The 15,159-nt window shown below is 39.2% G+C and overlaps 1 protein-coding gene across 2 annotated transcripts in view; it reads right to left on the reverse strand.

Moving 5' to 3' along the window:
* Nucleotides 1-15,159, reverse strand: part of CFAP70 (cilia and flagella associated protein 70) — a 109,806-nt gene that overhangs the window by 9,963 nt on the left and 84,684 nt on the right. Inside the window, exons 21-24 of one of the 2 annotated variants that reach the window (XM_047761718.1) lie at nucleotides 8,355-8,507; nucleotides 7,544-7,665; nucleotides 4,995-5,147; nucleotides 2,421-2,582 (exon numbers count right to left, since the gene is read on the reverse strand). In XM_047761718.1, the coding sequence (XP_047617674.1) occupies nucleotides 2,421-2,582; nucleotides 4,995-5,147; nucleotides 7,544-7,665; nucleotides 8,355-8,507 (590 nt within the window). The remainder of the gene's footprint in view (nucleotides 1-2,420; nucleotides 2,583-4,994; nucleotides 5,148-7,543; nucleotides 7,666-8,354; nucleotides 8,508-15,159) is intronic. The other variant, XM_047761719.1, reaches the window with a different exon arrangement.

A 15,159-nucleotide genomic window follows, 5' to 3' on the forward strand; every position in this document is an offset into this window, starting at 1 on the left:
GGAGTTGTTTTCTTATCATTCAGTTTTAAGAGTTCTTTGTATATTCTGAATAGTAATCCTTTAGCAGCTATATTTTTTGTAAATATTTTTCCCAGTCCACAGCTTATCCTATCATTTTCTGGACTTTGTCTTTGGCAGAGCATACTTTTTTGGCTATTGTTTTGTTTTGTTTTGTTTTTATGGCCACACCAATGGCATACAGAAGTTCCTGAGCCAGGGATTAAGTCTGAGTCAGAGATGCAACCTATGCCACAGCTCTGGCAGTGCCAGATCCTTTAACCCACTGTACCAGGCCGTGGATCAAAACCTACACCCCTGCAGCAACTGAACTGCTGCAGTAGGATTCTTAACCCATTGTGCCACAGTGGGAACTCAGAGCATAAATTTTTAATTTCAGTGAAATCTAACTTAACAATTTTTTCTTTCATGGATCTTGCCTTTGGGGTTTAACCTAAAATGTCATCACCACATTCAGTATCATACAGGTTTTCTTCTGCATTATTTTCTTAGAGTTTTATAGTCGCATTTTACATTTAGGTCTATGATCCATTTTGAGTTAATTTTTGTGAAGGGTATAAGGTCTGTATCTACATACATATTTTTTGCATGTGAATGTCTAGTTTTTCCACCTCCATTTGCTGGAAATATTATCTTCTCTGCTGAATTATATTGCCTTTTCTCCTTTATCAAAGATCAGATGATTATATGTATGTGAGTCTATTTCTGGTCTCACTGTTCTGTTCCATTGATCTATTTGTCTGTTCTTTCACCAATACCACACTGTCTTGCTTACTGTAGCTATAAAGCAAGTCTTGAAGTCAGGCAGGGTCAGTCCACCACTTTTATTTATTTCTTTCAATATTGTATTAGCTATTTGGGGCTTGGATTATATTTTTATATCTATTTTAAGGAAGCTATCGCAAGAAGACTAGTGAGAGGAAGAAAGGCCAAATTAAAGGGCAGACCGATGTGGAATCAGTTCCAAAGACATTTATAGTCTCTGTAAGAGTTGAGGCAAGGAGTTACACTGAAAGTTCTGAATGACCACAAAGATTATCTGAATTCTGCCTAGACATTAGAGATTATCCCCTTTCACTTAAAAGCAACACTATATGGTGGAATGACAGATACAGAAGCTCTGAACTAAGGGGTATACTTGATAGAGACTCATTATTTTAAGATTTTGTGGTTGTAAAAGGTCTTAGAAGCTCTCTGCAGAAGTCTAAGAGACATTTAGAAAAACTCAAAAAACAAGCTTCCTGAAGAAATAGCCCACAAAGTACTACTTATCTTGTAATTCCGACGTGGTAGATGGAGCTATAGTTGAGCCTCAGTAAAGAGCCTAAGAACTGCTTGCCTAGGGACTGCTTAAGTCAGTAGCTCTGTGAGGATACAGCTTGCATTGACATCAGAAAGAAAACTTTTTAATTCACTGCAATGGGATATTGGTTTTTCTCTCAAGCCTATGTAAATTTTCCTCCTTAAATTATAAGGCATCGAAACTTCTTGTTGCTGTTGTTGTTTTGTTTTAAATAAAATAGTGTGTCCTGGAAGGATAAATGAAATGAAGCCAAAACAAAAGCAAAGGTCTCTAGCAGAATGTTGATAATTGTTGAAGTAGGAGGGTGCATCCACGTTGGTTCATTCTACTACCCATAACTAATCTAACTTACCAATTGGTATGCATTTAAAATTTTCCATAGGAGAGAATTTCTTTTAGAAGACCTTGGGGTGTTTCATAAAATAGAGAGAGGAAGTGTGGAGAGGAAGTGCTGAAGAGTCATGTCAGAGTGCCTTGTGGAATGAGGTTAGCCTTAGCTGAATTAAATATAACCTTTTGTGTTGAGGAGGAAGTTTGCAGAAGTTCTCTTCTTTTCTTTTTTTTACAGCCACACCTGCAGCATATGAAAGTTCCTGACTCAGGGGTCGAATTGGAGCCGCAGCAACACTGGATCCAGGCCACATCTGCGACCTACGCCAGAACTTGTGGCAACGCCAGATCTGTAACCCAGGGATCAAACCTGCATCCTCACAGAAGCAACCTGCTGAGCCACAACAGGAACTCCTGAAGAGGTTCTTTTGAAGCCATAACACTTTCTGTTAGTTAAGCCAAGTTAAGAATATTTCTACTACTGCTAATAAAGGAAAGTTAGCTAAAGTAACACTTACTGAGTTCTTAACACCTTTTTAGGTATCATAATGGTTAAAACCAGATTCTAGTATTAGACTGCCTAGGTTGGAATCCTGCTTCTAATATTACTGGTTATCTGATGTTGACACGTCACGTTACCTTTGGATGTAAAAGTGTCATTATCACATCACTATTTTTAGTCCACAAAGATGGATGTTAATGCTTGAACTGTAACCAAGTCCCAGACCATGACCCAATTTACAGTCACTCCCCATCATTTATCCCTTACCTCTTTCTCTTCCAGGTATATGTGCCCCAGTCGCAGGAAGATGAAGTGCATCTCAGAAGCATCTACTACAAAGCTAACAGTTCGCTCATAGCATGCCTTGGCCTCAGCATGATTTCCACTCAGAAAATAGAGATGGCCCTTCACGCCCCAGACGTTAGGGTTCTGAGAAAGTGAATAACTTGGAATGAGGTGGTATTGAAAAGTACCTTAGTGATCTCTGTTTAACATTTAAATTTAGATTAAGTCCCTGTTCTTTTACAGATTGGAAAGAGGGCTGGCCATTCAGTTGCACTGGGAGATAGTTCTAGGACTACACTCTCATTTTCTTCTCACATCCTTTAAAACCATTTTGCTTTTAGGGTAAATATTAAGAAAGATAATCAAGCATAACCATGATGGTGTTCCCAATAAGAAAGCGGAAGTTCAGGAAACTTGAAATAGACAAACTATCTGTTAAAGAGCTGTCCTTATCCTTTCTCTGCCCTTTTCAAAATTAAGAAAAACAAATGGTCTCTTCAATAAGTGGTGCTGGAAAAAATTAACAGGTACATGTATAAGAATGAAATTAGAACATTCTCTAACACCATAAACAAAAATAAACTCAACATTGATTAAAGATTTAAATATAAGGCCAGATACTATAAAACAAGAGGAAAACACAGGCAGAAAAATTCTTTAGCATAAATCGCAGCAACATCTTATTTACCTCCTAGAATAAGGTCAATAAAAACAAAAATAAACCAAGGGGACCTAATTAAAGTCAAAAGGTTTTGCACAGCAAAGGAAACCACTAAAAAAGCAAAAATGCAACTCAGAGAATGGGAGAAAATCTCTGCAAATGATGCCACAGGCAAGGGCCTAATCTCCAAAACATACAAACAGCTTGTACAACTCAACAACAAAAACACAAACAACCCAATCAAAAAATGGGCAGAAGATCTAAACAGACATTTCTCCAAAGAAGACATACGGTTAGCCAGTAGGCACATGAAAAAACGCTTAATATCACTAATTATTAGAGAAATGAAAATCAAAACTATAATGAAGTACCACCTCACACCAGTCAGAATGGCCATCATTAACAAGTCAACAGATAACAAATGCTGCAGAGAGTGTGGAAAAAACGGAACCCTCCTTCACTGTTGGTGGAAATGTAAATTGGTACAACCACTATGGAGAACAGTATGGAGGTACCTCAGAAAACTAAATCTAGAACTACCATATGACCCAGAAATCCCACTCCTGGGCATATTCCAGATAAAACTTTTATTGAAAAATATACATGCACCCGTATGTTCACTGCAGCACTATTCACAATAGCCAAAACATGGAAACAACATAAATGTCCACTGACAGCTTAATGGATTAAGAATATGTGGTACAGGAGTTCCCGTCGTGGCGCAGTGGTTAACGAATCCGACTAGGAACCATGAGGTTGCGGGTTCGGTCCCTGCCCTTGCTCAGTGGGTTAACGATCCGGCATTGCCATGAGCTGTGGTGTAGGTTGCAGACGCGGCTGGGATCCCGCGTTGCTGTGGCTCTGGCGTAGGCCGGTGGCTACAGCTCCGATTGGACCCCTAGCCTGGGAACCTCCATATGCCTCGGGTGTGGCCCAAGAAATAGCAACAACAACAAAAAAGACAAAAAGACAAAAAGACAGAAAAAAAAAAGAATATGTGGTACATACATACAATGGAAAACTAAGCTGTAAAAAAGGACAAAATAATGCCATTTGCAGCAACATGATACGACTAGGGATTCTCATACTAAGTGAAGTAAGTCAGAAAGAGAAAGACAAATACCATGTAATATCACTTATATATAGAATCTAAAATATGACACAAATGATCCTATCTATAAAACAGAAACAGATCACAGACATGGAGAACAGACTTGTGGTTGCTAGAGGAGGTGGGGAGAGGGAGTGGGAGGGATGGGGAGTTTGGGGTTGGTAGATGCAAGCTATTACATCTGGAATGGATGAGCAATGGGGTCCTGCTATACAGCAGAGGGAACTATGTCCAATTGCTTGGGTTAAAACATGATGATCGATAGTATTTTAAAAAAAATAGGAGTCCAGTTGTGACTTAGCAGGCTAAGAACCCAACTAGGATGTGGGTTCAACCCCTGGCTTCACTCAGTGGGTTAAGGACCTGGCACTGCTGCAAGCTGCAGTGTAGGTCACAGATGTGGCTCAGACCCCGTGTTGCTATGGCTGTGGCATAGGCCAGCAGCTACAACTCTGATTGGACCCCCAGCCTTGGAACTTTCATATGCTATAGGTACAGCCCTAAGAAAAAAAAAAAAAGAATGTACATACATATATATATATGTATATGTATGACTGGGTCACTTTGCTATACAGCAGAAATTGAAGCAATATTGTAAACCAACTATACTTTAATAAAAAATTTTTAAAAAGAAAAACAAATGGAAGGAAATAGATACATGAGTTTACCAACAGCTGATGATCCACACTTTTAGTAACCAGAAAGCTACCTGTGATATGGCATCACCACCTTTAAGAAAGCCTTCTCCAAACTAAACTTAAGACACTCTAGAGAAAGTTATTACCAGGTAGTCCATCTGCGCTGCTTGTTGGAGGTATTCCTCTGCTTTAGCAAAGTCCTTCTTGAGAAGGTGTGTCTGAGCCAGCACCAGGTAATACTCACAGCTTGGGCCTCCTTGAGGGCAGAGTAGCTCATGTGCAAGCACTCTGTGTACATACTGCAGGGAAAAATCAGATTATAAGAAACACGTAATGCCTGCATTGTGTCAATCCCATAGCTCTCATGATTGAAGATTATGTCTCTGATAAAAAATTATAAGCAACATATTATAGAATGAAATGATTATCAATTTCAAAAGGTTATAGATGGATTATAAACATTCAGCACATCATGGTTCCATTACCAGCTACTCACTTAGTAACATTTCCAAGTGAATTATCTGCAATACTATATAATTCTGGTCTTGCTGATCATACTAGATGAGTTTTAGCCTATTGTGTAGCAGACAAAGGCATTTCATCAGCTATCCCATTTAAACACAAGGTAATATTTTCAGGCAGCTGTAACTGTAAGGAAACTTAGAGGAAGTGAAAACCTCCCTTTCTAAAATTCTAGACTCAGGAGCTCAGAAACATAAACGTCTGCTTCTAAAACACTCTCAAACATTTGCTGTATTTATACTTTGGGCTATTCTTTTTTATCCTTTTTAAGGCCACACCTGCGGCATATGGAAGTTCCCAGGCTAGGAGTCGAATCAGAGCTGCCTATGCCACAGCCACAGTAATGCCAGATTCGAGCCCCATCTGTGACCTATGCCACAGCTTGAGGCAATGCTGAATCCTTAACCCACTGAGCCAGGCCAGGGATCAAATGTGCATTCTCATGGACACTATGTTGGGTTCTTAATCAGCTTAGCCACAATGGGAACTCCCTATTCTTTGTTTTTAATACTATACAAAGCCTCCAAACTTGATAAAGTCATATTGTCATACTTGCTAAGTAGAGGGGGAAACCTTTCTTTTCTTCTTCCTCTGTTCTCATCTTAGTCTCTAATACAGAAACTTCCAGTAATATTTATACCTTTTTAGGAAAATACTGGTAGGGGAAAATTCTGTAGCTGTTCTTCTACCTGCATTCTTGCTCTTGGACATGGGGAAAAAGTGATTTATTTAATCAGGGAGACAGAAAGCCTCTTTCTCTGTTTGAAAGGTTAATATGTTAAAGGCTCCTGTTTAATAGGCCCACTCCCACCACATTCATAATTTTTGCCCTTTCTTGAGCTTGCCCACCCTCAAATGGAGCATGTACTCTACAGGTTGAAGGCCAACTCTTGCTTCTGGACCTTGCTCTCTCTCTTACTCCTTGCTTCATGGATATGTTTCTTATTTCCTAAATGGGAGGTAGATCCTGTAGGATGCTCTTCTCTGGGAGGAGACTGAAATTTTCCAGCTGTTACACCTGTGACTGCATGATATAAGTCAACTCTGAAACCAGTCACATCACCAGCCCAGTTTTACCAATAAAAAATTAGTATTTTGGGAGTTCCCGTCATGGCTCAGTGGTAACGAACCTGACTAGTATCCATGAGGATGTGGGTTTGATCGCTGGCCTTGCTCAGTGGGTTAGGGATCCAGCTTTGCCATGAGCTGTGGTGTAGGTCGCAGATGCAGCTCAGATCCCACATTGCTGTGACTGTGGCATAGGCTGGCAGTTACAGTTTTGTTTCGACCCATAGCCTGGGAACTTCCACATGCTGCAGGTGAGGCCCTAAAAAGACCCCCCAAAAATATTTTATTCCCCAATATAGCACTGTGTATCTATTTCCAATTGGCTCAGTACCTGAAAAAGAAGAAAGGTATTATTAGGCTCCTGTGAACCCACAACACTCAAATAATATGAGTTCCTATAATAAAGTGACATCAGGCTACATATGACTCAGAGTCTGATTTTGCTTTGCTGGTATTCTATATGGAGCAGACTTGCAGTGAGGTCTCCCGATGCTCTCTGCAGAGAGTAGTTCATGTTTGAATGTTTATCCTATTGGGCCAATAGTATGCTCTCAAAAGCATATTTTTTCAGAGTTCCCCTTGTGCCCCAGCAGGTTAAGGACCTGAGGTTGTCTCTGTGAGAATATGAGTTTGATCCCTGGCCTCGCTCATTGGGTTAAAGTTCCTGCATTGCTGCAAGCTTCAGCAGAGGTCGCAGATGTGGCTTGGATATGGTGTTGCCATGGCTGTGGTGTAGCCCTCAGCTACAGTTCTGATTCGACCCCTAGCCCAAGAACTTCCATATGTTGCAGGTGCGGCATAAATTGTTTTTTTTTTTAAAAAAAGTGTAATTTTTTCCCCCAAAACATCCAAAATAGGAGTGTTTGCCACACTCATGGAATGTGGAAGTTCCAGAGCCAGGGATCAAACTCATTCCACAGCAGTGACCCAGACCACAGCAGTGACAACACCAGATCATTAACCTGCTGAGCCACCAGAGAACTCCCACAAAAGCATATCTGATTTCTGCATCATGCACATTTAAGCCTGCAAAGACATCATTATGATTGAATAAACAGTTCATTAAAATGTTTTCATTTACTTGCCCTTTTCCAAATATTCTGACCTGCACAGCATTGACTTTCATCAAGAAGCGTATGGTCTCCATGAAGATGGTGATAGGAGTTTGGGAAACACTATAAGGAGTAGGTTGCAGACAAGTTGATGACTCTTGCCATTTTGATGCTTCTGAAAATATTACATTAAAATAATAGACAATTAGATGTAAGGGAAAAATTCAGAAGCTCAGACACATAGCAGGGAGAATATTCTACTCTAATATAGGAGTGAAATTATAATCTTGAAAGCAATAGACTACTCTATCGCAGTGGTCCCCAAAGAGGAGACCTCAAAGGTTCTCTAGGTTAGTCTACTGGTGGTTCCAAATGCAGGCTGAATGAAATGACTTTTTTTTTTTTTTAAGTATTCAGATCTTCCTGAATGTGAAACAGATCTACGGATACTCTAAATCTGTAAATATTCTAAAAATAAAAATTCATTGTTAGAAAATCACAGAACTATGGTTGACTATTACTCTGAGCTAAATATAAATCCTTGCTATTGAAAGAGTGGCATCATACTGAAATTGGATTTCAAAGCCTAGCCTCATATGAAGGAACTTAGACAATATTACAGATAAACTAATCAACCTTAAACTGGTTAAGATTGCCATTTGGGTCATCATAAGAGTTTTCATGATTTTCTAGTTTGTTTATCCTTGTCTTTCAAGTGGAAATATTTATTCCAATTTTTTTATATAGCCATATCTGCAGCATATGGAAGTTTCCAGGCCACGGATTGAATCCCAGCCACAGCTGCAGCAACAGAGAACCCTTTAACCCACTGTGCCAGGCCAGGGATTGACCACCTCTAAATACCTTTTTTTGGTGGTATTTCCTTGAGAAATGAGTTGGATGGTTTTTGGCTTGTATTTGGATCCTGAGATTGTACAGACAAAATGGGTTCATGTGAATCAGACTTCAGGTGAGAGGATTCATCAAGAAATTCATCCAGAACAGATAATGGAGCTCCTGGACCCAAAAAGATTAAATTTTAATAAGAAAAACATCTTTTACATTGTGTATTAAAAGTTATTACAGGAGATAAAATACAATTAATTTCCAAAGCATAGGAAACATATTCCCTAGATAATGCAAGGAAAGACTTGTTTTGCAGACTTTTCATATTTCTGAATAATTTAAAGAGTGAAAGCTAAACTTACAGCACAGTTCCTACCACTGTGATCTCCTAGTCCAACCCTGCTGCTAGCCCATGTCATGATAATGTCAAACAAGTGTCTATTACAAAAGCTATATACTAAACCCAGAATCTCAAGAATCCAGAGAAAAAGGTTAACATATTTTTAGATAACATTAAAACCTTTGAAGGATAGGGATTCTATTTTATCTCATTGTTCAAAAACCATCATGATGTAAGTATCTATATTTGAACATGACTATATGCCAGGTATTATGACGAGACATGTTTCTACAATATTTTCTTAGCCTCTTTGCTGAAAACTCCATCTTGTCCTGCCTTACTTTACTCCATATTCCTGCTTGAAAAACAGTTGCAGTGCTGGTAAATGACTTAAGCTTAAGAACAAGGACCTAAAGGCATAAGTTATTCATATATGGTCAGCTGAATGAGGACATAATACATTGGTCTAGGCATGCCAGATTGGCACGCTGTTTGCACAGTATGATATGTCCACTAAAGAATAAGAGGAAGATGAGCCTTATGGCCCCAAGGGATTCATGAGGGGTCGTTAGCAGGATATGCATTAGCAAAGACAACCGAGGTGCAAACCTAGGCACGATGGGTTGCTGCAGATAGGCATGCTGTCTGCAGAGGCACAGTGGTGATTCTCTAGAATGCTATGCATAGATAGCTGAAGCCAAGCGTCCTCAATGCTAATGATTATTAAATGCCTAAAGGGGAGTTCCCATCGTGGCACAGTGGTTGACGAATCTGACTGGGAACCATGAGGTTGCGGGTTCGATCCCTGGCCTTGCTCAGCTGGTTGAGGATCTGGCATTGCCGTGAGCTGTGGTGTAGGTTGCAGACACAGCTCGGATCCTGTGTTGCTGTGGCTCTGGCGTAAGCCAGTGGCTGCAGCTCCAATTGGACCCCTAGCCTGGGAACCTCCATATACTGCAGGGGCGGCCCAAGAAATGGCAAAAAGACAAAAAAAAAAAATGCCTAAAGGTCAGAATAAAAGCTTAATCAGCTACTGGCTATGCGACATTTAAAATAATTTTAACCTATATCCTGCACCTACAACCCCCTCCTCACTTGACATAATCTTAAAGAGCACAATAGAAGCAGTGTGGTTTCTTGAGGCGGGGCTCTTGGTCCCTGAGACCTTGAGTCCCCCTGTTCCCACCTTTAATTAAGATAAATGTCTCTGTGTCTTGTTTTATGTTAACTTTTTCCTTAAGTTTCACAGCACCCGTTCTTCAGCCCTAACCTGCTAAGCTGGTCTTGGCAAGGTATTATACTTGAGGAAGATGAGCCTCATGACCCCAAGGGATTTATGAGGGGTCGTTACCAGGACATGCATTAGCAAAGACAAGAATTTGCGATATATAATCTTATTTACTTTTCATAACACTATGAGATATATTTATTATGCTCCATTACACAAAGTAAACCACAAAACAGTTAATAATTTTCTGAAGCTCTTAAACATGCCATGTTGCCTCTCAAATAAACAAATATTTTAAGAATAAAAAGCAGGAGCTCCCATTTTGGCTCAGCAGGTTAAGAGGTCAACATGGTCTCCATGAGGATGCAGGTTCAATCCCCGGTCTCACTCAGTAGGTAGGGGATCTGGCATTGCCATAAGCTGCAGTGTAGGCTGCAGATGTGTCTCGGATCTGGGGTTGGCTGTGGCTGTGGTATAGGCTGGCAGCTGCAGCTCAGATTTGACCTCTAGGCTGGGAACTTCCACAGGCCACAGATGTGGCTGTAAAAAAGAAAAAAGAAAAGCAATACCAGTTAGGAAATGATCAGTGCTAGCTGGCTCTGAATCAGAAGAGGTCATTCTCAGCTGAAAAAAAAGATATGGCTTTTAAAAATATTTAGAAATTGGATAGGTTGAGAAGGAGGAGCTAAAGCATGGAAGTAGTAAATGTATTATCTTATTGAGTACTGAGAATGGCAGAGCAAAGGTAAGAAAAGGTAGGTTGGGACTAGACTGTACTATTTAAACGCTAGAACTTTTCTTCTATAGGCAAAAGAAGAGTGTTACCATGAAAAGTTTTGAGCAGAAAAATTAGAGGATGAAAATGGTATTTTTATGAAGATTACTCTTACAATACTACGCAGTAAAAAGAAAAAATTTGATGGCGCAAAGAGGTCTATAATAAAGCTTCTACAGCATTCTGGATATTTGATAATGGATAGTAGTGTAAATCTAAAAGGAAGATATATGGGGTATTTTGAAAGAGAACCAACTGGTCTGGGAAATAAACTTGATATAGAGATGGGCAAAAGCTCAAGTAAGCAAGTAAGAAGAAGCAGAGATGACTCTGAGATCATGAGTTTGGGCACCTGATATAATGATGTAGAGTCAAGTTCAGAGATGAGGTGCTGAGTTACTAGTAGAAAAACCCAACTGATGGGTCTGGAGGGATGTCAGGGTTAAAAATGGAAATTTCAGAGTTATCAGCATTGAAACAGAAACTACAATGGTAGGTGAGCTCTTAGAAAGTAAGACAGTATTACTGGGAAATAATTACACCTAATGGGTATGACAAGAAAGACAAACAAACAAAGGAAACACAAACTACTGGAGATGGAGGCAAACCAACATGTATTTCAGGAAAAAGAGAGTGGTTAAATACTTCAGACTCATCATCAAGAAGCTACAATCTTAATTAAAAAAAAACAAAACAAAACAAAACTGAAGAGGTGGCCAAAATGTCAGAGTATTGAGACCCTGAACTCAACTGCCTCGCATGGACACACCAAAATTACAACTACTTACAGAACAACTATCTATGAAAATTACACTTAGACTAGTAGAAAATATTGTCCACAACAAAAGACATAAAAAAAGAACCACACAGAGATTGGTAGGAGGGATGGGAACATGGTATAGTCAGGACCTACACCCCCCAGGCTGGTGACCTACAAGGCAAAATATCACAACTCTAAAGGTCCTCCCCAGAAGGAGCAAGGAGTCTGAGCCCTACATCAGGCTCCTCAACCTGGGGATCCTGCACCAGGAAGACAAGACCCCAGAACATCTGCCTTTGAAAACTAGTGGGGGTAGGATTGGGAGAGCCAAAGGACTACAGGAAATAGAGACTCTGATCTTAAAGAGCATGCACAAAATCTCACATCCTCCAAGTCCCAGCACAGAGGCTGGGTCAGGAGCCTGGGTCAGACACATTTACTAATCTTGGAGAGCCTATTGGAGTGGCAGGCAACTGGAACTCCCTCTGCAGATGGAGACATTGGTGACAGCCATTTTGGGATCATTCTACCATGATAATATTGGTATGGGCAAGTGACATTTTGGAATCCTCCCTCTAGCCTATTACCACTAGGGACTTGGCCCCATCCACCAGCGGATTGGTACATGCCATAAGCCCCCTTGGAGCTCACAAAGAGCTGTGCAAGGACACAGCCCTGTCCCACCAGTGGGCCAGCACTGGCTCTGAGTTCCCCTAGGCTGCACAGCCAACTACACAGGAAGCCTATCATGCCCCCCAGTGGGACCTCAGCCACACAAGGCATGGCCTCATGGACAACTGGGCCAGGGGCCAGCCCCATCTACCATCAGAACCACAGTAATTCACCTTGCCACAAAAGCAGGACACATGCAGCCCACATACAGGACATCTCTAGAGCACAGACCTCTAGTGACCAAAGAAGAGTGCACTGCAGGGCCCCACTGGACATTTCCCACATAAGTCCACTTCTTAAAGATTTGGAAATGTAACCAACCTACCTACCTTACACAGAGAAATAAACAGAGATTTGGGAAAAAAAATGAAGAGACAGATAAATATGTACCAACAAAAGAACAAGATATAACTAAGTAAAAGAACTAAAAAATGTGGAGATAATCAATCTACCAGATAAAGAGTTCAAGATAATGATCATAAAAATGCTCAATGAACTTGGGAGAAGAATGGATAAACACAGTGAAAATTTCAACAAAGAGTTAGAATATACGAAAAAAACCAAACAGCCAAAGAATACAATAAGTGAAATAAGAAGCACACTAGAAGAAATCAACATTAGATTAGATGATACATAGAAACAAATCAGCAAACTGAAATACACAGTAGTAGAAATCACCTAAGCTAAACTGAGAAAAGAAAAAAGAATTTTTTAAAAAACGATAATTTGAGACCTCTGGAACAACATCAAGCATGTTAAAATTCACATTCTAGGGGTCTCAGGAGAAGGGAGAGAGAAAAAGGCAGAGACCTTATTTGAAGAAATAACAGCTGAAAAATTTCCTAGCCTGGGGAAAGAAACAGATATCTTGGTTCAGGAAGCACAAAGAGTCGCAAACAGGTCCAGAACAAGACACAATATAATTAAAATGAAAAATTAAAGAGAGAAACTTTTTTTTTGTCTTTTTAGGACTACCGGTAGCCTATGAAGTTCCCAGGCTAGGGGTTCAAATTGGAGATGCAGCTGCTGGCCTACACCACAGCTTCACCCCTGCACTGGGGAATGCAGGATCTAAACTGCATTTGTGACCTACACTGCAGCTTGCAGCAATGCCAGATCCTTAACCCACTGAGCAAGGCCAGTGATCAAACCTGAATCCTCACAGAAACTGTGTCAAGTTCTTAACCCAGAGCCACAACAGGAACTCCAAAAGATAGCATCTTAAAAAGAAGCAAGAGGAAAGCAAATAGTTACATATAAGGGAATTCACATAAGACTATCCGGGGACTTTTCAGCATAGACTTTGCAATCTAGAAGGAAAAGGCATGATATATTTAACATGAAGAAAGAACAAAAACCTATAACCAAGAATGCCTTACCTGACAAGGTTATTCAGATCTGAAGGAGAGCTAAAAAGTTTTACAGACAAGCAAAGGTTAAAAGAGTTAAGCACCATTAAATCAGCTCTACAAAATGTTAAAGGGACGTCTCTAAGTGGAAAAGAAAAGATATCAGCTGAAATTACAAAAATTATGCAAAGAAAAGTCTCATTGATAAAGGCAAACATAGTAAAGGCAGTCAATCAACCATTTATAAAGCTTCTGGGAAGGTTAAAGGGTAAAAGTAATAAAATCATTTATATAAACAAAAATAGTTAAGGGATACACAAAAGATAAAGATGTAAAATATGACATAAAATCATTAATTGTGGGGGAGTAAGAATGTAGGGTGGTTAAACTACATTCAAAATTAGGAGATCGTATATACATAAGTTGTACATATATATAAGTTGTTATATATGAACTTCATGGTAACCACAAACCAAAAAATCTATAATAAGTATACATACAACTAAGAGAAAGGAATCCAAACATAACACTACAGGTAGTTATCAAATCAGAGGGAAAAAAGCAAAAGAACAAAGGACACAAAGAGCTACAAAAACAACCAGAAAACAATTAATGAAATGGCAATACATACCAATAATTACTTAAATGTAAAAGGACTAAATGCTTCAGGCGAAATACAAATTGGATGAATAGATTTTTTTTAAAGACCCATGTATAGGCTATTTGCTGCCTACAATAGACTCAATATAGATCTAAAGACACACACATATTGAAAGTAAATAGATAATAAAAGATATTCCAGCATTGCCGTGAGCTGTGGTGTAGGTTGCAGATGCAGCTCGGATCCCACGTTGCTGTGGCTCTGGCGTAGGCCGGTGGCTACAGCTCTGATTCAACCCCTAGCCTGGGAACCTCCATATGCCGTGGGAGTGGCCCAAGAAATAGCAACAACAACAGCAATAACAACAACAACAAAAAGACAAAAAAAAAAAGATATTCCATGTAAATGGAAATGAAAAGAAATCTGGGGTAGCAAGACTTAACATGAGACAAAACAGACTTTAAAACAAAGAATATAACAAGAGACAAGGACATTACATAATGATAAAAGGATCAACCCAACAAGTATAACTACTATAAATACATATACACCAAACTTAGATGCACCTAAAAACACAGAGCAAAAATTATCAACTATAAAGAGAGAAGCCGATACAATAATAGTAGGAAACTTTAACTACCCATATATCAATGGATAAATCATCCAGATAGAAAATAGGTAAGGAAACACTGGCCTTAAATTATACATTAGATCATATAAAATTAAGATATATGAACACTGCATCCCAAAAAAATCATTCTTTTCAAGTGCATATGGAACATTATCCAGGGTAAATCACATGCTGGGCCACAAAACAAATCTCCATAAATTTAAGATGAATGAAATCATATCAAGCATCTTTTCCAACCACAATGGTTTAAGACTGGAAATAAACTATAAAGAGAAAAGCTGCAAAAAAAAAATGTAGAACTAAATAATATGCTACTAATTAAGCAATGGGTCACTGCTTAGAGGGAAGTTTGTTTTTTTATTTTATTTTATTTTATTATTGAATGCATGTATTAGAGAAAAATAAATATCTAAAATCAATGTTTTCACCTTAGGAAACTAGAAAAAGAAGATCAAATTAAATACAAA

Source organism: Phacochoerus africanus, chromosome 15 (genome assembly GCF_016906955.1).
Source record: "Phacochoerus africanus isolate WHEZ1 chromosome 15, ROS_Pafr_v1, whole genome shotgun sequence".
Lineage (NCBI taxonomy): Eukaryota > Metazoa > Chordata > Mammalia > Artiodactyla > Suidae > Phacochoerus > Phacochoerus africanus.